Source organism: Orbicella franksi, chromosome 2 (assembly GCF_964199315.1).
Source record: "Orbicella franksi chromosome 2, jaOrbFran1.1, whole genome shotgun sequence".
NCBI classification, from domain to species: domain Eukaryota; kingdom Metazoa; phylum Cnidaria; class Anthozoa; order Scleractinia; family Merulinidae; genus Orbicella; species Orbicella franksi.
In genome coordinates this window covers 16,925,464-16,947,924 of record NC_138146.1, presented here as the reverse complement: position 1 = coordinate 16,947,924, position 22,461 = coordinate 16,925,464, and the positions used below count along the sequence as shown (strand labels likewise).

The 22,461-nt window shown below is 38.0% G+C and overlaps 3 protein-coding genes and 1 long non-coding RNA gene across 4 annotated transcripts; 3 read left to right on the top strand and 1 right to left on the bottom strand.

The window, feature by feature from the left end:
- Positions 1 to 200: 200 nt before the first annotated feature.
- Positions 201 to 10,770, bottom strand: LOC145478322 (uncharacterized). Its single transcript, XR_014048232.1, has 4 exons — positions 10,698 to 10,770; positions 9,676 to 9,756; positions 3,090 to 3,179; positions 201 to 1,065 (listed from the first exon to the last, which is right to left on the bottom strand). It is a non-coding gene; the product is annotated as an uncharacterized LOC145478322 (long non-coding RNA).
- Positions 10,771 to 11,185: 415 nt separating this feature from the next.
- LOC145478321 (clarin-3-like) lies at positions 11,186 to 19,038 on the top strand. Its single transcript, XM_081456300.1, has 3 exons — positions 11,186 to 11,594; positions 13,890 to 14,069; positions 15,221 to 19,038. Exons 1-3 carry the CDS (start codon positions 11,363 to 11,365, stop codon positions 15,487 to 15,489), a joined length of 681 nt encoding a protein of 226 aa, XP_081312426.1. The 5' UTR covers positions 11,186 to 11,362; the 3' UTR covers positions 15,490 to 19,038.
- Positions 19,039 to 20,447: 1,409 nt separating this feature from the next.
- Positions 20,448 to 20,867, top strand: LOC145471198 (uncharacterized). Its single transcript, XM_081454823.1, has one exon. The coding sequence runs from the start codon at positions 20,448 to 20,450 to the stop codon at positions 20,865 to 20,867; it is 420 nt and encodes a 139-aa protein (XP_081310949.1).
- Positions 20,868 to 20,919: 52 nt separating this feature from the next.
- Positions 20,920 to 21,996, top strand: LOC145471182 (uncharacterized). Its single transcript, XM_081454822.1, has one exon. It carries the CDS (start codon positions 20,920 to 20,922, stop codon positions 21,994 to 21,996), a length of 1,077 nt encoding a protein of 358 aa, XP_081310948.1.
- Positions 21,997 to 22,461: the final 465 nt, after the last annotated feature.

Genomic DNA, 22,461 nt, shown 5'->3' with positions numbered 1-22,461 from the left:
TTAAATTGAACGAAAACTGCAAGTGGTGGTTTTTATTGTTTAAAAAATATTGTAATAATACATTGTTCGTGGCTAGAGTAGACTGGCCACGAACAATGTATTATCACAAGTAATTTTATTGTAACTTTATTGTGAATTAAAAAATAGTGAAGACAATAAAAAAATAAAGAAATAGAAGACAATTACACACGCGTCTTCGTTATAACTTTTATTGGCTTTTCAATACTATTAACATTGACTACAAACAATTTAAATAAGTAAATGAAATAAAAAAAAATTGCGCTTTTAAAAGGGCCTGGAAACTAGTCGGAATGTAGGCTATCTCTTTTACTATTTTTTGACTATGTAGGGTTGCCGAAAAGAAAAAAAATTCTGCGCTTTTGAACAGAGTCTAGCCAGAAATCAAACATATACTTTGACTTTTGATGGGAAAAATCCAACATTGTGCAAGATTTTTTCTGTCACAAGACAATGTATATCTTTGATTCAAAACCAGACCCCATTTAAAATTGCAGACTTTTTTTTCTAGGGACATTTTTTTCGACCAAAAGACTTAAATTTTTTTCGATTTTTTTTCTCCGCCCTTTTAAAAGCGCAACCTGTTCGTCAATTCAATGCGTCCTTGAAAGCTAAATTTTTTTTTTTCATAAATGGATACCAGACAATTAGACAGTAATTTCAACGAGTTTAATAACAAGACTTCCAGGCTGAAAATTCGAGTTGCAAAAACTATTCCAGGTAAAGCTAATATTCTACCCTAATTTTGTAATACAGTTCACGGCTTCCTCCAAAACTAGCAAAATACGAGACAATTTGGTAGATACTAAACAATTTGACAGTAATTCCAGTGTCTTCTTTGGCCTCTTGATTTTTTTGTTGTGAAATCACTAGTACGACGTCCGCCCTAACAATCTTGTCGCAAGAAACTTAATCGAGATGACCTTTGTCTTCTAAATCTACCTTACTTTTAAAACGTGTCCCACTGAGGAAACATCTACAAGATGCTCTTTGCTTTCCTTTGCCTCTTTCTCCACGTTAATGTCGCTGTACACTTGAGACGGTCGCCTGAAAGAAAGATAAATAAAACGTCCAATTAACCATGGGTATACTGAAACCCACAGAACAAAATATACATACAGTGTGTACTGTACTAAAGTTAACAAGTGAATTCTCTAAACGGGAATGTGCTTGTTGTTTGGTTATATCATCATCATAGAAATACACGGAGTTTACATAATGAACAACTTAAAACGCCGACAAGCAGCAACACGAAATAAACAGCACCAGCTAAAATGCATCCCAATAAAATCAACCTTCATTGCGGGTGTTGGCCAGCAAAAAGTTCGCCAGTAAAATGGCACGCTCAAAATTTCACGGGAAAAATGTTTGCGACAAAACAGGCAATATTTGCATTTTCTTCCTGAGGATGAGTTTATGATCGTTCATTAAACGCAAATCTTTAATAACCCCTGGAAATTTACGAAAATAAAAAGCTTTACTAGTTTCACATTTTTACGGTATTTAAATAAAGATTATGTCATTTGTTGGACGCTTTTGACCAAATAGAAACAAATTTGAAATAATTAAACACGTGAATATACAAGACAAACTTGCTTTGGAATTTCAACTGTTAGTAAAATGCATTACTTATGCAAACAAGCAAAAACCGTTTTTAAGAGGTTTGTGCAGGACAATTGGTGACCAGAAATAGATTTCACAGAAATTCACAGGTAATTATTGTTTTCCCTTGTTCACCTTTGATCTGACAACACGACAGCTACCTCAAGATTTAACAAGACGGCTTTTGAGAAGCTACAACTGAAAGTAACTTTCACTGCTTTGACAGCTATTCACAGACCTTTCCCAGTGGTATCTGAAATCCCACAGGAAAATTAACACAACGGTGAAAATCCGAAAATGTCATGGCAACAAAAAAAAAATAAATAAAAAAAAAAAATTCAAAACAATTCAAAAAATAAATAAATAAATAAACAAATAAATAACACTATGATTTGAACGCAGTTATGAAGCCTTTCTCTCCTACAATTAAAGTCTCAGCATATGATTCAATTTCATGTGCACTTTCAGGACACATGCAGTACTCTCATATGGTACTGTTATTATGCCCTACAAGGTGGTTCTAGCTTTTATAATCTATGGAGAAGATCCCTGTGTTTGTCCACTTAAATTGTTACTATGCAGTATTTTCATGTAAAAACAAAAGGCACATTTTTTTACTTTCACACTCTCTCTAAATTTCCGGGCTGTATGGTGTTCTTTGCGATAAATTTCTTTCAGGGTTTGTTCTGAGAATTTGGTGATATATCAAGTCAATATCCCCAGTTCATAACCTTTTTTCTCATTACTTAGTCCTGATTCAGAGTCCTTAGTCAAGAAAAAAATTCTCCTTACTGGTTTTGGAGTTATCCAGAAAATTCCTTGTTTTGAGATTACTCTCTAAATCCTTTTAACTGTTTCTTCAGGATTATATTTGAGACAGTCCGGAGAAATTTTAAGCTGATCACTGTTGAGGCTTAATGGTTAATGTAGCATTGAAACATGGAGCAGGAAGCAATTGGTTGTTGATCCATTTGGGCCTCTCGTCTCACAAACTGATTATTCAGCAACAACAGTTAACCTCAAGCATTGTATTCTTAATTGTTATATGGCTGTCTCACAAGGACTGGGAACTACTGAATTCACGAATTTGATTGGCTGAAATTGATTTTGACCGCAGTCTAAATTTTCCCAACTAGGCCAGTTACATTCTGCGGTGAAAAAGTTGCAAACTAAAATACAAGAATATTGACAATTTTCTTCTAAAAATATTAGTGGAAGTGCCAAAAAGCCTGATGGGAAGAAAAAAGTAATGAGAACAAGCAAACTTTGGCAGATTTAAGTTCAGCTTATTGCCGTTTGCAAGCAAAATCAGTCGGCTAGTATTAGCCACAATTACATTAAATGAATTAAATTGTTCTTGTTTGCCAAAGAGCAGTTTTCAGAACAGTGAAAAAATAACATCTCTATTTGTTTTAATTCTTCACCTCCATAATTTATGTTTCTAGTACATGCAACATCAATTGACTCACCTTATAGGGGATCCAATGTTTAAATACATTGATTCTTCCTCCTCTTGAGTCTCAGTACACCGCTTTCATTGTTGCTTCTCTATTTTGTACCTAGTAAGAAACAAGAAATGATTTAATTTTCATGACAACCTCCATCTCTTAATTTCAAAAACAATACAATAAAATAAACCATCAGATTTTTCACGTTTCAAGCCTGCATGAATAAATGGAATTTCTGGTGATTGAGTGGTCACCAATTAGCCCGAAATTAAATATTTCTGCAGCATGGGAGCAACAGGCCGTGGGCCTGAGTACCTTAGTGCAGTTGCATCATGGGTAATGGCGTGTGAGTTTTTAAGCTTGGGATTGCACATGGGCAATCATTCTAGGCCAACATCACTGACCAGTCTCCAGAATTTTTAATTTGTTTATTTCTGAATGTATTTCACCACATAGGATGGGCTGCAGGAGCTTGGTCCTGGTTCCTACCCAGATTTCCTATCCTTTTCTTCCCTATGGGGCTTTTTCCATCAGGTTTTTTCTGGGCCCCCTCTGTCTAACCACAATGTCATCTTACTGGTTGCCCGGCTCTTGTCATTTATCTAGCTTTATTACACTATAATGGTGATTACTGGAGGAATTTAGAAGATAGTGTTTTGCTTTACATGGCTTTTATGTATTGGATTTCTTATTTTATGTACTCTGGTGCTCGGCCAAAACATGCAAAATAAACCTAATGACTCATTATCGTGTTCTGTCTGTTGCATAGTGAAGCTGAAATGTTTTGACAATGAAGGTAAGGTTAATTCTGCATCAGGCCAAGCTATCCAAACCATCATAGCTTATCCCAGTCTCTGTCACATTAAGTGAAAAGGAGTAGTTCTACTTCCCCTGGATGGCTTGCAAGTCTGTCACATGGTTAGCACCCAGTATTAAATTCACCCAGTACCCATTACCTGGGTGGAGAGAGGTTGTGTGAGAGTAAATTGTCTTTTCCAAAACCACAACATAGAGACCCAAACCATTGGCTCAAACCCAGACTGCTTGATTTGCAGTCTACGCATGTGTTAACTGAAGGTTGGACAACACTCTCCATGAAATAAATCGCTATCCAGTGGGCAAGTGTTAACAAAACAAACCAATTAGCTTTCCTCTGGATAGTGATTTATCTGGTAGATAGAATTATCCACCTTTCGAATAACCAGGGCAAGTACTCTAACCATTACTGTGCCCCTCCTCTCACAAAAGAATACTTGTCAACAACCCCAGGCACTGTAGTCTTAAGGAATTTTTGTAGACCCAAACTCAGCACGGTTAAGGTTCTGAGAAAAAGCTGACCAGTGAAACAATAACATGTCCATGCATTTTAATTTTGTTGTATTTGTTGTTTCTATTGTTTCCTATAAAAGTCAAAATATTGCATTTTACTTTATAGAACACCAGTTCTAATTAAAACAAAACAAAAGGAAAGGAAGGTGACAAACTAGTCTCAATGTTTCTGTTCTGAATGTGATTGACAGCAAAATTGAACTAATGTCACTGTTTATTCAGATCTATTCATATTGTTAAGAAAATAATTTTTCAAACTGTAATGCGGCCATCGCAGTCTTGCATGCAACTGATCCTGGAACAACTACAATGGGTTTTCGATTGCACATTCAAGGCTTTTGCTTGCCCAAAGTTCAGCAAATCTGACAGTGCAATTTCTCCCTTTAATGATGTCAGTGACAATTGCCAGTTTTCAATGGTTGCTGTACTTGTTGTCTTCTCCAATGATGGCAACATCTCTTATGTTAGGGTGAGGCATTTGCTTCCCTCCTGGCTAATGATGACTCTCTTGTAGAAGCTCCTGACATAACTGATGTCCAATGTCTTCACATTACCTCTTTGCAGCCAATATTCTTGTTGGTTCACTGCTTTAGCATCAAATCTGCTAGAGACATCATCGGCTGGATTCTCTTTTCAACTGTGTTTTAAAATTATTGTTCTTGAAAAACCCCAGTGGGGAGGTTCAGTAAAGTAGCTATGTTAAGTGGTATCAAATTGATAAAAATGATATGATATCCTCACATCTGAAAATACCATTTTTGATGACATTTTTCTTTTGTCCCTTTAACTACACTTGAATGTGTTGGCGTATGATCGAAACATCTTCGGATCTTCTTTGGTCATCTTTGGCAATCTTTGGTAATCTTTGGAAAATGTGCAGAAATGTTCGGAAAATGTTCGCAAACTTTATCTGGCCTACAGAACAATTTTGGAAAAGTTAAATGTACGTAAATCTTTGGAAAATTGTCAAAAACGTTGTCGTTAGTATGTTTATATAATAAACAAAATAATACATGGTTGCTTTAGATATGAAATTACTCTTCTTGTGTTCAACATGATATCTCACTTGTTTGCTGTGCTCAGTCATGAGATATCGAGTTGAACACCTGAAGGGAAATTCCATATCTACATGTGCCCATGTATTATTCTCTATGTAGATGTGTCCATGTATCTCCATTCACTTGAATGTGACGGGTTAAGGATCATTTGGACTAAATTGACAACACAAACTTGAAATTGTTCCTGATTGTTGCTGATGGACTGCAGCACTGTAATTGAGTCAGTGTGATATTGCATGAAGTGAAGTTTTTTTTGTCAAGTGTGTTCTTGAGAATCTTGCCAAGGTGAACAGAGAGTGTAGCAGTGGTGGTGTTAATTCCAGGTGTGATTGCCACTTTTAAGATCAGTATGAAGCATGCTTTCCTGTCATGAAAGAGTAGTGTATAGGTTGGAAAACATTTGAACCTGTCCAGACTTCACTTCTTTAAAGTCTATGGGCTTCATGCAGTGAGGGATAGGTATGTGTTTGAGCAAGGGCAACTCAGTTCTCCATTTTTCCCAGCAGTTTAGGGAGGAGTCTATGTTCATCCTCCCACTCTAGCTTCTCTACTTTACAAAGGCCTTGAAGCAACTTCTTTGCAGTCAGAGTGAAGGGTGCAGCAAATCCTTACTGAAAGTATTCCTGTTCCTGTTCGGATTTGACACAACACTGGAGATCAAAAGCATGTTCAATGGGTAGCTCATCATAGTCTAGATCCAACGTTTTAACATCTTTGGAACGTTTTTCCTCAAGAACGGACTCAAGGACATAATTTCTGTTGCTTGCAGATAAACTTAGTTAGACAAAATATACCTGGCACAAAAAATTTTCGAAAATTACGTGGAGTTTTTCGGCTCCTATATGACCTCTACGGCTCCTTGTACACTAGAGCTGAATAGTTCGACCTCATCAACTATCACCCCATAGAAATCGAGAGCGAATAATCTAATTGTTTTAGTAGAATTCTAACTAAATTAATGCAAATAATGGTTTCCAAATATTTTTCAACGCATTATTGAACTTTACGCTTTAACAGAGTCGCACGTATTAAATTGTCCTTGGTAAATTTGCAGTTGTTTACGCACGCGCACCGGTTTTTCAATAACTTCAAGTTTTTAAAGTCAAGAATGCATTTATATCCTTCGTTTTGTCTTCTCAGGAATATAATTATCCATTTACATCTAAACTTTCTTCCAAAACTTCGGAAAAACGATAAAAATGTAGCATTTCGTGGACGACCGACAACTACTGTATTCTAATGGTTGATAGTATACGAGTAGCTCAGCCAATCAGATTGCAGCATTTGCATTAGTATACTAGTAGAATTCTACTAACACCGTGTAGAGTAGAGTAGAGTATATTAGTAGATCTCTTAGAGTATAGTTGGGAGTACAGTATAGTGTAGCTTAGAGTAGAGCACAGCAGAGCAGAGTAGAGTAGAGTACACAATTCCCCAATATGCCATATAGACTATTGCATAGCTAGTCATTGCAAGGGAAATCTGTATATAAATATATCTTGTAGAGTATAGTTAAGAGTACAGTAGATTAGTGTATCCTAGAGAAGGATACAGTAGAGTAGAGTAGAATAGAGTACAGTACACAATTCTCCAATATGCCATATAGACTTTTGCATCTCGAGGCTTTGGTTCCTTCATTGCAAGGGAAATCTACATTGAGTTTACTCTACTCTACTCTACTCTGCTCTACTCTACTATGCCATAGAAGTTGCTATACTTTGGCTCCTTTATTGCCATAGATTTTACTCCATTGTACTCGACTCTTCCTCTCTGTAATATGGCATTCTACTTCCACTCGACTGTACGCTTTGCTCCCTTGTACTCTATGCTACGCTAATTTACCTCTGGCCTCTATTGCTCTACTGCTTTATGCCTTTAAGGCTCTCTTGGCCCTACAGCTCTACAGCTCTATGGCGCTTTGGCCTTTACTGCTCTACAGCACATCTTCTTGGTTGTTCATTAGATTCACTTAAGACTGCCAGAACAGGGGATGGGTTTCATGACCTGCTGTAAGCTGCATACCATTGGACACTTTCTCATAAAATCGTCTAACTTCCTGGTAATGGCCTAATTCTTCTGGAAAGCTGCTTGAGGTGTTCTCACTGAAGTTGAGCTCAAACACCTTCAATAGCGATTTAGGGGTGACGATTTCTTTTATGCTCTTCAGTTCTCTAATAGTGATCCTCTTAACAGTTACTTTACAGCTGGAGCATCCCCATACTTAATGAATGGCCAGTGCTGAGTTTCTGAGCAGCAGAGCCTTAGTATGGGTCTCTGTACTCCTTTTCAAGAAGCCTTCATGCTTCTTAGTATCTTACTTTTGGCTCTATGTGGAGGCACCTGTTTAACCCTTTGAATACCAAACTTTCACCAAAAAATACCGTTTTTAACTGTTTAGTCAGGTTTTTTAGCTGCCATGACGCTAAATAAGCCTAAGTTTTGCTAAAAAAGCTTTTTTTTACGAAAAGGAGAGATTTTTGGAGGATTAGGCACAAAACTGAGCAAAACTTCAATTCCAGGCATGCGCATAAGCCAAAATTTGGATTTTTTTTTTTGCCATTAACCGTTCTCAATTTCGTTTCTTGGCCCTTTCCTTTCTGTTTTTCTCGGTCTTATTACACTGGCTACCTTTTGCATTGTATGTTCTTTCTGGCTGCAGTGAAAAGTTGGATGTTAATTACGGACAAAGCCTAGAAATGGACCTTGATCAATCATAGGCGTAGTGGACCATTTTGCCACCGTTTTTGCACCAAAACTGATAACGTTGTTTTTCGATTTGCGACATCGGAATGTTGTCGATATCTAAACCTGACCATTTTGCGGAAAGGGCTAGCCTAGCACTACTATCTGCTTATCGAGAATGTCTGATGACATTTAAATTGATGACGTCACAAGTGGTACAAAGAGCACGACCATTAATTACACACATATGCGTAGTTGGTATTCAAAGGGTTAACATTCTTTGGTTCTTCAAAAGGATGTCGATCGCCATTATTAAGCCTGCTTGCGCCACTGTGAGTGTATATATGCATCCAATGCCATGATAATAAAATATTGGAATTTATGACCAGGAAAGAGAGATAGCATTGGCTAAAAGGCGATTTGTATGATGATGTCATCTGATTACAACTACCAGAATCCTTCACTTTCTCTGTTTCTTATGGTAAATAGGGCATTATTATTTAAACCCCACTGGGAATTCAAAATTTAAATATTAAAGAGAAAACGAAAGAAATTCTGGTAGTTGTAGTCAAATGATGACATCATGCAAATCTGCTATTGTCAAGTGATTACTTCCTCAATTTGGTCATGTTTGAATTTGGGTACTTGATCACAATCTTCTTTTTTCATTTGTGTTTCAATTCTGTCAGGACAGGCAGGTAAAATTCAGATGCTGGATTTAACAGAGCGGGCACATGTGTGTACATGGCACATTTCATGTCCTGTTTTGACAAGACGTGTGCCAGCCATGGATGTGGCTGCTGAGGAAAGTAGTGTGCATTAGAAGAGAATTTCAGTTCCTGAAGTTTTGTCATAATTCAAAGCTTCTTTTCTCTCCTCTTGTATTTTACAAAACACTTAATCACTGGTCCCTTGACAAACAGTTTTGTTTTCCTTTGAATCTCAATGTTTCTCCAGAAAGATCCAGATTCTTGGGACAACAAAACTGACTGTTTCCCTCAAGACCAGTGATTAAGTGTATATATTGTTCCAAGCTAACATGTCCACTGGGTCCCTTTATCATAATATTCAACTTTTTGGTGTCCTTCCACAATATTTAACGCGTGCTATTATTTTGTGGTTGAGTTAAAGATAAATAATCAATATTCTCCATTTCGTGCAAAAATATGCTTGGATATCCATCCGAGGACATTATTCTTTACCATTCTGTTCCAAGAAGAGTACAGTATTTTGTGAGCAAAGCTTGAGGAAAACCAAGAGCTTTGAGGAAAAAATAATGTCAAAGGACAAATATGAGAACATATTTTTGAAGTCAAGTGGAGGCCATTGTGTTCATTGTCCTTCAGATATTTTGCAAAACATGCGGTATCCTTGAAAATTGGGGAATGCCGCCCAAATAACTCCCAGTTTTAGCTGGAGCAGATTCAGTCACATGATGAGTTTAGACCAGTCGTGTGTAGGCAAAAATATTTGATGGATTTTAATAGTCATTGTAGTTTAAAACGCTATCTTAATAGCTATTGTTCTCAACTACCTACCAATCTTAGTTTCCATGTTGATGTCATCATGCATGTCCTGTCTTGAAAATCTAAGTTCCTTCAAGTTTGATGTGCTTCATTCTGTGAGAGCAAACAATGTACTTTTAAAGGAGACTCCTAAATTAATATTAATACTGACTTTTTTTGTATGCCTGTGTGACAAATTTTATTTAAAGGGCCTTTTAAATAACTAAGTAGCAGACTTCCCTATCCTTTCATATATCTCAACTTGTGAAATCCCTACCCTTTAATATACCCGAAGCCTGAAAAATGTGCCCCTTTCAGGCAGAGCATCCCTGTATATACCATTTATTTATAGGGAGAACCCTCCCCCCCCCCCACCCCCACCCCGGTTGAAATCTTACAACATTGGCTTAACATACTAATTTCTTTATAAATGACGTGTGATTGCTTAAAAATTCTCTGTGATACACGATTTAATAGAAAAATTCTGCATGACGCATGATTGGTAGCCTCACCACCCCCCCCCCCCCCTTCCCTTTTCCAACATCTGAGGGATTTGTTAGAATGATAACATCAACAATTTACAGGGAGTTTCATTAAGGGCCAGGCACCAGCAAATTCATCAGCTGTGAGGATGACTTTGCCTGCCTGGCTTGACCATATAGGGGAAAGCTTTCTTATAAAGAAGATTTGTCCACCTGTGAAAAACAGTCGTCCTCCGGCTGAAAACGTCACTAAAGCCCCTACAATTTAGCTTCCAGCTAGGTTCAAAAATATGCACAGCTATTTGTTCTTGGACACTATCTGTCATAAAGACCAACCTAGTGATTTAGGAGCTCGTGTCCTGTTTGTGATATTAAAGCCTTACTGAGGTGTTATTGTTATATGCCGTGTTCTCAAAGTCCTCAGATTCACCTACTAATATATAAATTAATAACGCTTCGTTCTGCTTGCATTGACCTCTGCAAGTTACTTTTCAATTTGATGGAATAAATCTTACTTATGATAATATAAGAACAAGTCACAAAAGGGCAAATAAAAACAGAAAAAACGCTTACCTTGGAAGAAATAATACGCGAAACACCCGCCATCTTTTCGAAGACATCATGCTCCTAGACACGTGGCCCTAGATTGTGCTTTTAGTGTATGATGGGATACTTCAACCGGATGTGACATCCGGCTAGACCTGCCCGTGTTAGCACCTGTTTTTGGGCAGATTTTCTAGCCTCCATTCAAGATTGGCTGCTTAGTTTACCTTCAGCCAACGAAATATTTATGCCCTGATTTATGCGAAGATAGTCATAAAAACAAAGCAGGGTGAATGTAGTCCTTTACAATGGATACGCTCAAAGACAGAAAAGCCAGACAACTCAAGGAATACTTTAAGTTTCAATGTTACCGGAAAGCCGGCATAATAGAGTTCTAATGGCTGTTTTTGTCATTTTCTTATTAATTAACTTTCTATAATAGTGGTAAAGCTAGAACGCCCGAACGGCCTGTTTTTAAAACAGGCAGATTCCCGATTCTCGTCTTTTAAAAGGGACGGGAATCGGGATATCTTCCGGGTGTCTCTCGAAAGTGTCACGCGATTGGCTGTTTCCACACGTGCTGTTAATTATAGCAGACCTCACGAATCGATAATGTCTTCCTGACGAAAAACAAAACAACGATGGCAAGATAAATTTAAGGATATTCAAGTCCATCGCCTCTCCTTTTGGTAAATATGTCGAGCAGTATTTTCAAACGACGTGGTACAGCTGTTGCGGCAGCGGTTTTCGCTTTTGTAGCGTTTGTGATGATAGTGGCTTCCCTGCTTTCTGAATACTGGGTTATGGCGGACCTTGAACGACAAGTTGGAAATTCGACTCAGAAAGGAGGATCTAAACATTTTGGAATGTTTAAAGGAGTTAGCAAGCAGGATTTTGGACTCGGAGCTAGGGAAAGAGACTTTAAAGGTAAACTTAAAGCTGGCCAAAAAAATTTTGAAGCTATTTTTAGGTCAGATGTTAATGTAGTGCTGTAAATTAGAATCAACAGTCTTGATTGTATTTGAAAACTTCTCTCATTTTGAGGATAATATCTTGAGATTTTTGTTATATCTTTATTTGCTCTCAAAGTAATTGTCTAATGGTTTCTGAAATGTATGCAGAAATAACCTAGAACCCTTTTTGGTCTAAAACTTGAATTCTTTCTTTTTAAGTCACGAAAAATATCGTGCGGGCAAGTGAAATGTAGCAATTTATAAATCTTCCTATATTAATGGCTGGCACATCCATTCATGCTAACTGATGGTAACAGTTTAGTAGACAATGTTTCTATCACCGAAATATGATTTACTAAACTACGGAAAAACAATGTAAATTGTTGCTTCGATGGACGTGTGTGTCTCAATCTCAGTTTATAGTAACCATATTCAGTTCATGTTTTACATCACGGAAAGTCAAAACCCTAACAATTAGTAACTTAACATGTGAAATTGCTGTTGCATAAAATAATGTAAATAGCAGGAGTCTAGTTTGTATTGGTAGTCATGACATCTTGACACCTGCATCTACAATTGGTTTCTTTACAGCACTACTCCATTCCATGCCTATAGCTGTCTTGTAATAAAGTGTACCCTGCATTATAATCCATCAAATATTTTTGCTAGCATGAAATTGGTCTAAACACATCACATGATTGAATATCTGAACAATATTGCCCAATTTTTAAAACTGCGTGTGTTGCAAAAAATATTTGAAGGATATACCGCAACAGCCTCCATTTGGTGTGATAATATGCTCAATATTTTGGACATTATCTGTTCCTCAAAGCTCACAGTTTTCCTTGAGCTACACTCTCGGAATACTGTTTGCTTCTTAGAACAGATATTATGCCTGTGGACAAATATGCAAGCATATTAAGTTTTTGCATAGAGGCTATTGTTTATTTATTGACCTCCTCGTTAATTTAACCATGTTGTATAATTTGGCCACCCTGTTAATTCCAACAGGTTTTGGTGGCCTAATAGTGGCAGGATGAGATTAATGGGTTTAGAACGTAACAAGCGACAATAATTTTGACACCCCAACCAGGCTTATACAGTACCTTATAGGGATTGAATACTACTAGCTGAGACTGTTAATTAAATATCGCAAGGAACACTTATGTGTTACTTCCAAATGGCATGCCAAAAACTGGCATGAGACTCATGCAAATGAACAGAATCTTATATCTTAAGTACACTCTCATGGCGCTGAAGATTGGTAAGGGGCCCTGGTGGAGTGCGCTTGTGCCACCAGGTGTACTTCGCAAATGCCAGGAAATGCCCACCGTGTCAAAGGCTCTGCCGCCAAGTTGGCTGTCGCATGTCCTCGTCATAACCCTGGTAATGCAGTTGTACTGCAGCTGAGTGACAACGGCAAAAGGCAGGTATCCGGTGCCTTTCAAATAACGGGATATTGTGGCTAAGGGAAGGACACCCTGACAGAAACCCCAGGCCCTCCTGGTTGGGGCTTGGGCGTGGGGCCAATCCCCCCATCCCGTAAAAAATTATCGATTACGGAAACCGGAAACTCTAACAAGCAATGTTAGATGGGGAAGAGCACAACTACTTGCCTAACTCCAAATGATAATTTTATCACATGGACTCATGGAGTGAGGTAACAGTGGCTGCTCGTAACTGTGCGACATGGTGAAGGAGAATGTCTGGCCCTATGTCCACTTAGGGTTATGGTCAAAATCTATCTATACTCTCATGCTGAAACATGAATTACAATTATAATAATATTAATTTGCCATGTACTTAATTTTTTTGTTTCAAACATTTCTTTTTTGAGCAGTTCATTTCAAGGTAGAAAAATGCCTCCAATGTACCTGGAACATTTTACTTTTGAGGGGGGAGGGTGGGTCCATACACACCTCATGAGAAAAGAATTCCTAGCCCATTAAGGGTTTTAAAAAACTTATGCCTATACCAAATCACCACCACCCCCTCTCCCCCCTCCCTCAAAAATTAAATGGTCCAGGATGATATTGCAACTCAAAATTGACAAAAGCATGTGTACAGAGCTATAAGTTTTCCAACACTACAATTTTTCCAAATGTTTTGTGAGTCTGCCTCTGGATCCTTCATAGCTGGGGAGAAATCTTAGACTCTCACTCTTTGGGGAAATATCCACTGAGAGAGCTCTCAGAGATAACGTATAAAACTTCAAGAGATTTGTAGTTATTTTTATATATATGCAGAATAATTTCTTCTTCTGTTGCAGTCATTGATGAGTTTGAGGGTGTGGCTAATGATGATGTCATGTGGGCGACAGTAGGCTTCAGTATTCTCAGTCTGCTAATGATATGTATAATGATTGCACTGTCCTGTTACAATGAGTTCACCAAGCCTGATTTAACCATCTGTGGTTCCATTGGGATATATATTTGTTGTGGACTTGCTTGTAAGTATTCTTGTCTTATAATTCATTCTAACATGGTATCTACAATCGTAGACAAAAGTCCTTGAGACACTTATGTAATGTAACAGATTATCTGTGTTTTAGAACTGAAGTATGAAGAAAACGCTGCTATATCCTTTATAAACGGGTTGCTGTCCCCCCTTCCCACCCAACACAACGTTGGCAATCAGTTGAAATTGCATGTACTAGTTTTCAACATTGTATGGGTGGGGGGGGGGGGGGGGGGCAAGGTTAGGCAGGTGAAGTTGTATTCGCGCCTGGCGTGTACGCAAAAGCGCCAAAAGTGCAAATTTGTCCCAAGACTTTTGTCCATGATTGATTGCATCAACCTCATTCTCATGATTTTTCCTTGAAGATTTTCTGTCCCTTCCAAACATCAACTTAAGGAAGAATTATCTACATGTGGTTCTGGGCCACATTAATTTTTGAACATTTAAGGAGGCTCTGAACCCCATACACAGCATTGTTTAAAACTTTGCCAAATTTGCATCTCATTCTGCTTATCAAAATTTGATAATAAAAAAATGAGCTTCTCTGTGCCGTTTTTGAAATATGACATTTTTAGTACTTACAGCGAAAATTAAGGGTGTTTATGTTGGGTCATACTGTTGCTATGGTGACATGTTATGTCACAAAAATAACGTGTTCACCCATGATTGGGCAGTTTTTTTGATACCATGATTGTAGCATCAACTGATTATAAAGAGTGGTTAAAATGACCCATCAAAACCTAAGTCTTGGAAAGTGCTGGAAACTGTTCTGAGCCACCTTAAACGATCTTTTTGTTGTTGTTTTCTCTAGAATTTTCAGTGGCTTCTGTTGAGCTTCATTAGATGAGTAAAAAAAGAGGTTCATTGTTGCTCCTGAGATCTTGTTCCAAATACCATCAAACAAAAATAAACCTCTTTGGGTACTTCGTTGAAGGTTGACAGAGGCTACCAGAAATTTGCAAACTGAAAATTACCAGAAAATACAAGAAATTTGCAAACAAACAGATGGCATGAAGATACTTTTTTCAGAAAAGTGTCTACTTCTGATCATAATACTGCTTCCAGTATTTTTAGCCAAAAAATGATTGTCCTGGCATCTGATTGAGTCATGTCTGACTAAATAATATTTTCTTTTTTTTTCAGTTTTCTTTGTGCTAACTTCAGTCTGTCTGTTTGCTGCGTTATTTGAAATCCAACTCAAGAAGAATGTTCTGCAACCCCAGGATCAAAAGCGAGGCTTCTCATCCACTGACAAGGCTCAGCTAGGATATTCCTTCTGGATTTTGCTAGGCTCTGCTGGAGTTTTACTAATTTGTCCACTGATCATTTTGATGAAAAACATTCACTGCACACATTACTTTAAAACAAGAAAGCATGAGATATCTACTGTAGATGGAGTTATGCTGTATTAAGTTATCAGGCTTGTTTTTGCCTTTTCATGACAAAACACCAAGAACAACATCTATTAGGTTCCCTATTTCCTAAGCAGAGGAAATAGGAGATCCCTGCAAGAAGGCTACAGGATCTTTGAAAAATTATATTGCTAAATTTTCACAGTAAGGACACTGGAATCATGAACACTTGATACTTTTTTGTAAATATATCTTGGTGACCACAGAATGAAGGCTCTTTGGATCACATGTACTCGATTGAGTGCCAATCAAGTGTTAATCAAGTGTTGATCAAGTGTTGATCAACATGTCGATCGAGGTGAGTGAGTGTGAAGCGAGGGTTGATTGAGGGTATTAATCAACACTCAACCACAGATGCCTTTAGTACAGATGATCAGGCTCTTCTTGTAATGTACAAGAATAACATTTTGATGTAAAAACACTAAATATGCTTGTCAATAAGAGCCTTCATTATACAGTTACTCGTAATAAAAAATGTACTAAAAAGATTAAAGTGTTCAAGTGACCTCACTGTAAGTGTCTTTTTCATTTCACGATGCAAAATTTAAAACCACTACCAGCACGTGAGGCTAGCGATGTTTTACAACTTAATTACCTATTATACAATGAAAGTGGCCTATAGCCAGCTAATCATACTATTACTTCCACAGTTTATTTTCTTTGCACCCTATTAATGTGCATAATCACTTCAAGAGGTTTTGACTGAAAATGAAATGCTCCCAGAGGTACACAGAGTTTACAATAAGTAATGCGGAGAAATTAATTAAAAAGTTACGGTAAACATTGCCTTATTATTTAAAGCTTTAATTAAATTATTTAAAACCTTTACATTAAGTGGTATCTATGATCTACTGACAGAGTTGGTAGGACTTATTAACTCCTTGAGTGCCTGACCATTGTATACACTGTGTGCCACACCATTTTCACTGAAAATGGGTGTCTAGTAAAAACCTTCATATGCCATAAGCTTGTTCACTTAAGCTATGGACATGTGCACATTTTCTGAAAGGTCATATAAGTCTCTTCAATGCAGTTAATTTCACTGAAGGTTGATGTAATTTGATAAATCCATTTGACTTCACAGCAACGGGAAATTACATTTCTGTCGAAAAACCTCCTACAAATCTTGGGTGCCGATAAAAGTGTGCTGGGAGCTTAAGTAAATCTCTTAAAACTTTGACGTACCCAGTAGAGGCACCTGAGGAACTAAACTCACGAGTACATTATATAGGCACTCAAGGGGTTAATAATATTCTTTGGTGTTTCTTTTTTTATCTAAGTCTCCACGGGATTGATATTTTTTGTATATAAACATTGTTTATTGCTAAATTATTGACTACAGTAATATTTATATTTATGAGTGCATCTCTTGGTGGAGTTTTGAATTATTGATTTTTAGCTGTAATTTAAAGATAATAATAATTATGTGCGAAGAAATACACCAAAAAATTACTGTCTAATAGGTTGTGTAAATGATTGTTGGTCATCGCTAAAAACTTCCTAGGTGAGTGATGTGTGTGTGCTGAAAGGGAAGTGAGAGCATTGAGTATCACAGGATAATAATTATGAAATATTTATTTGACATTTTAACTTATTCATTACAGTTTTTCTTTCTTCAGAAAACACTGCATAAATGAAAATTTTGTCCACAATATATTGTAAACTGGGTTTATGGTCATAAATGTAACTAATCCTAATTTGCGATGTTAAATGGCTTTGATGTACATGGAAATTAATAAAGGTTTGGGTATAAAGTGTTATTAATAGGCTTGAGTGAGTGCAGGCTCGTTTCTTGAAACAGCAGCTGGTAATCAAGCCTATGATATTAAGGTAATAGCATTTCACAAAAAAAGCAAAAGGGATTGATGTTGGTTAAGGTATATGCAACTAGTTTTGTTTTACCGTGTAATATTTAATATATTTAAATGCAATAGAAATTTTAGAAATATGTTAGATAAATATTTATTAAGCATTTGCACAGCACTGAACAAGATTAATGTTTTCTGCAAGTCCCAATTGAATATGCAATGCAGTTCATTTATTACCAGTAGCCTATTTTCTGCATCCTTCTTAGAAGGGATTATTTGTTAAAACAGTTAGAAACAAAATAAACACATTCTTTGCAATCTGGATGTTAAGTTTATTAGTTCCTTCTAGTATTTTCAAGATATAAACAGAGCTGGAGGGTCTTGCAGGTAAATTGAACTTTCCCACACAAAAAAAAGTAATTGATTTGGATCATGTGTACTAAAGGCATCCACGGTCGAGTATTCGTCAATACTTTTGATCGATATCCTTGATCGAGGGTCGATCGAGGGTATTGATCAACACTCAGCTACAGATGCGTTTAGTACACGATCCATTGATATTAAACTACACAGAAATTTGCGACACACCATAAGATCATTATGGCAACTTGTGAAGAACTTGGACAAACAAATTTGATTGACAGATTTTTTTTCCACTAAATAATATTTATAATAATATTATGCTAGAGTTGCTCACATAGCATGGTATATTCCATACTTTTGGGACTCAGTTGTACATACCAAAAACTACTTAATATAAATTTTCTTTTTCTCACACTTTTTTAACTCTCATGTGGAAAATACTACTGATTACGTTTTCATGAAGATTTCTCATTGACTTTGTAGCTACAGCAGTTAAGTTGTGTGCACATGATGTACGACACTTGAAGCGGCGTGCGCTTCTGCAACAAATTTGCACGCACAACATTGCGCAAGTTTTCAACGGGTTTCTAACTCAAGCTGTTTTATGCTCAATTACTATACTTTGTAGCCTTGAGAGTACTATTTTTTAGTCATTGGAAGTTTATTTGAACGTGTATTGTTATTCAAGGCTTTTTCATGCGTATTTGTTTTGCATGTACGCTACCCTTTTTCCTAGGACTTTCTAGTAAGTTCTGTGGTGTCGCGAGAGCACACATGTAGCGCTGCGACACCCAACTAGCATTATAAAAGAGTAGTTTTTTCGTTAGCAAGATCAGTTGACACAAGATCTGTTAATTCACTGCAAGTTAACAAGTTTCTCCAAGTTTATCATTGTTCTGGTGATCAAGGCAGCACCGAGGCAATTATTTTTTATGCTATTTTAGTTTATGTAAGCGGTTTGTATCTTTAGTTGTTTAAGTTCAGTTTCATCACTTGTGAATTGTAAATTTAAGTCTTTAGGTTTTAGATAAAGTCAAGTTGTATATGACATCGTTTTACCATTGCTGTAAATCAATCTTAAGTTTTCTCCTTTCACTTTTGTAACTTTTGAAGCATTCTGTATATGTTCAACCACAAGCGTCATCAGCAAACGTAGATACTGTCACCTTGATCATCACAGCGATAGCTGATTCATTCAGCACAAGTCGCCTCCCAGCACCTGAACCAACCATCTTCAGCGGTGAGCCCATCCTTTATCCCAATTGGAAGTCATCCTTTCATGCCCTCATACACCAAAAGAACTAACTGTCAAGCGATAGGATGTATTACTTGAAACAATACGTGAGTGGATCTGCCAAAGAAGCTATTAATGGACTTTTCCTGCAAGGTTCATCAGAAGCCTACGAACGGGCGCGGAACATTCTAGACGAGAGGTTTGGTCATTCAGTCATAGTAACAAATGCATACAGAGACAAGCTACGAAAATGGCCCAAGATCGGTATGAAAGATCACCAGGGTCTTAGAAGATTTGCTGATTTCTTAACAAGTGTGGAAACTGCTATGCAAGTAATCAAGAATCTAAATGTCTGGAATGACTACCTGGAAAACCAGAAGCTACTCACCAAATTGCCAGACTGGCTTGTTTCATGGTGGAAAAGAGAAGCCACAAGAAAAATGAAAGAAGAAAAGAAGTATCCAGATTTCAAGACCTTCACAACCTTCATCAGTGCTGAAGCAGATCTCTTATGCAATCCTATTTCATCGTGTCATGCTGTGAAGGAGTTGGAAAGGGCAACAGACAGCACTCACAAGGAACCAAAACCGAAAGACAAAGAGAAAAGGTCTGTTCATAACACCAAGACAACAGAAGAAAGTTCAAAGGAGCCAAACAGAACCGCAAGGCTGCAACCGCAATGTTCATTCTGCAAAAAGACTGACCATCTGTTGAATGCATGCATAAAGTTTAAGGCGGAGACACGCGAAAACAAACTGAATTTTGTTAAGGAAAACAGACGTTGTTTCGGATACCTGAGGAAGGGCCACATGTCTAGTGATTGTGAGAGGAGGCTGACCTGTGCGACCTGTAAGAAGAATCACCCCACCTGTCTTCACGAGGAAAGATATCCTAAGACGCCAGAAGAAAAGAAGAGAAGAGAAGAACAGGAATCCGCCAATGTTCACAAGACTATGTCATATACATCGCAAGGCACCTCCAGTGCCAACACCTCTATGATAGTTCCTGTGTGGCTGTCATCATTGTCCACGCACGACAAAGAAGTATTGGTTTACGCAATTTTGGACACGCAAAGCGATGCTACGTTTATCCTAAAAGAAACCTGTGACGAGCTTGATGCAGAAACACAGCCAACAAAGCTTCAATTGAGCACTATCACAAGTAAAAAACTCACTCGTCAACAGCCAAAGAGTCTCAAGCCTTCAAGTAAGAGGATATAATTCTGACGTCAAGATTCATATCCCGGTCGCTTTTACAAGTATGTCTATTCCCGCCCAAGAAGAGCACATCCCTACTAAGGCCACAGCTAAGAACTGGGAACACTTGAAACTGATTGAAGGCAAGATGCACGACCTCTTTGACTGCAATGTTGGGTTGCTTATTGGATACGACTGCTCACAAGCCTTAACCCCAAGAGAAGTTCTTGCTGGTGGCAATAACGAACCGTATGGCATTAAAACTGATCTTGGATGGAGTATCATTGGTGGAAATGATGTCAGAAGTAGACGGTCCCCTGCCACAAGGTTGCAGTGAGGCAAATACCCACTGTAACAATGACTGACATTGTTCGAGTCCTTGAATCAGATTTTCAGGGAGCTAAGGATGATAAGAAGACTTCTCAAGAGGATTTAAATTTCCTAAAGATTATGGAAGAAGGAATTGAGAAGATTGGAAACGGACACTATGAAATGCCACAGCCATTCAAGGAATGGCCTTTTTTGCCTGACAACCATTCGATAGCGTTGATTCATCTTGAACATCTCAAGCAAGAGTTCCTGAGAGATTCAAAGTATAAAGAAGATTACGTCAAATTCATGAACGAAGTATTGAGCAGGGGTGATGCCGAAGAAGCACCAGTGCTTGCACAAGAAGGAGTGAAGTGGTACATACCTCACCATGGTGTCTATCATCCAAAGAAAACAGGATCAGAGTTGTATTTGATTGTTCAGCAAGATTCAAAGGAACTTCTTTGAACGATCATCTACTCAGTGGACCCAACCTTACCAACAATTTGGTGGGAGTACAATGCGGGTTCAGAAGATACCCTACACCATTATTTGTGACGTGGAGAAAATGTTTCATCAGTTCATCGTGCGTGAAAATGACCGAGACTATCTGCGTTTTCTTTGGTGGCCCAATGGCGATGTTAAGAAAGAGCCCAAAGAGTACAGAATGAAAGTACATTTGTTTGGAGCAACATCGTCACCTGGTTGTGCCAGCTATGGCCTCAAACACATGGCAAATCAAGAGAAAGAAGCGCATCTCTCAGCAGCTCAGTTTATCATGCATGATTTCTATGTGGATGATGGATTGACTGGCGTTGAATCCGCACAGCAAGCTAAAGACCTCGTCCAAGGAGCTCGTGCGATTTGTGAGAAGGGAGGACTTCGTCTTCAAAAGTTTGTTTCAAACAATTGTCAAAATCTTGAATCAGTACCAAAGAGTGAAAGAGCAGTTGATGTAATCCTGAATCTACCATCCAAGCAACTTCCAATAGAGAGTGTGCTTGGTGTTCAGTGGTCAGTGGGGTTAGACTGCTTCAAATTCTCCATTATCCTGAAGGATCAGCCCTTGACTAGAAGAGGAGTGTTGGTGACCGTAGCTTCCGTTTATGATCCCCTTGGATTCCTGGCACCATTGGTCTTAAGAGCAAAGAAGATATTGCAAGAAATATGCAACGGGGGTGTCAGTTGGGACAAGCCTCTGCCTGAAGAAGTTCAGCCAAGGTGGGAGCGTTGGAAATGTGACCTTCTACGTCTGAATGAGTTGCAAATTCCAAGATGTTTTGAGCCGAAGATGCTAAATGGAAAGAAAACCTATGAATTACACAGTTTTGCTGACGCAAGCACATCTGGATACGGACAATGCTCCTATCTAAGAGTTAAGGATGAAGACGAAAATGTGCATGTCTCGTTAGTAATGGGAAAGTCTTGCGTCGCTCCAATGAAGATTACTACGATACCAAGATTGGAGCTTACCTCTGCAGTTTTTTCAGCGAAGGTTGCTGTGATGGTTCAAGAAGAATTATATTATGCTAATCTGAAGCAGTACTTTTGGACTGATTCCAAGGTAGTACTTGGCTACATAAACGACGCCAAATAATTCCACACGTTGGTTGCCAACATGTACATGTAATCAAGTCTAACACTGACACCAAAGAATGGCGATACATCGATACCAAGAACAATCCAGCCTCCAGAGGTTTAATGCAGAAGAACTAATGAAATCCAATTGGTTCAGTGGACCTGCATTTCTATGGGAGAAAGAAATCCCGTCTAGCAAAGAGATTCCTAACATTCAAATTGGAGACCTGGAAGTTAAGGCCACTGTACGCACAGCTACAGTCAAGGAACCCTCCAGCCTCATCAATTGCATATCAAGATTTTCCAGCTGGACCAAGGCAGTGGGAGTGGTTTCATACCTTAAGAGACCTTTCAAGAAGAACAAGCCAAAGACAGTCGCCACAACAGTCGCTGAACAACAAGATGCTGAAAGGCACATCTTGAAAGAGATACAACGCAGAGCTTTCAAGAATGAAATTCACAAGTCACAAGGAACAGAACGCCA

Coding starts and splice junctions, on each gene's coding strand:
- LOC145478321 (XM_081456300.1), top strand. CDS start 11,363: ATGTCGAGCAGTATTTTCAAACGACGTGGTACAGCTGTTGCGGCAGCG. Junction 11,595..13,889: donor TAGGGAAAGAGACTTTAAAG/GTAAACTTAAAG, acceptor CTTCTGTTGCAG/TCATTGATGAGTTTGAGGGT. Junction 14,070..15,220: donor TATTTGTTGTGGACTTGCTT/GTAAGTATTCTT, acceptor TTTTTTTTTCAG/TTTTCTTTGTGCTAACTTCA.
- LOC145471198 (XM_081454823.1), top strand. CDS start 20,448: ATGACTGACATTGTTCGAGTCCTTGAATCAGATTTTCAGGGAGCTAAG.
- LOC145471182 (XM_081454822.1), top strand. CDS start 20,920: ATGCGGGTTCAGAAGATACCCTACACCATTATTTGTGACGTGGAGAAA.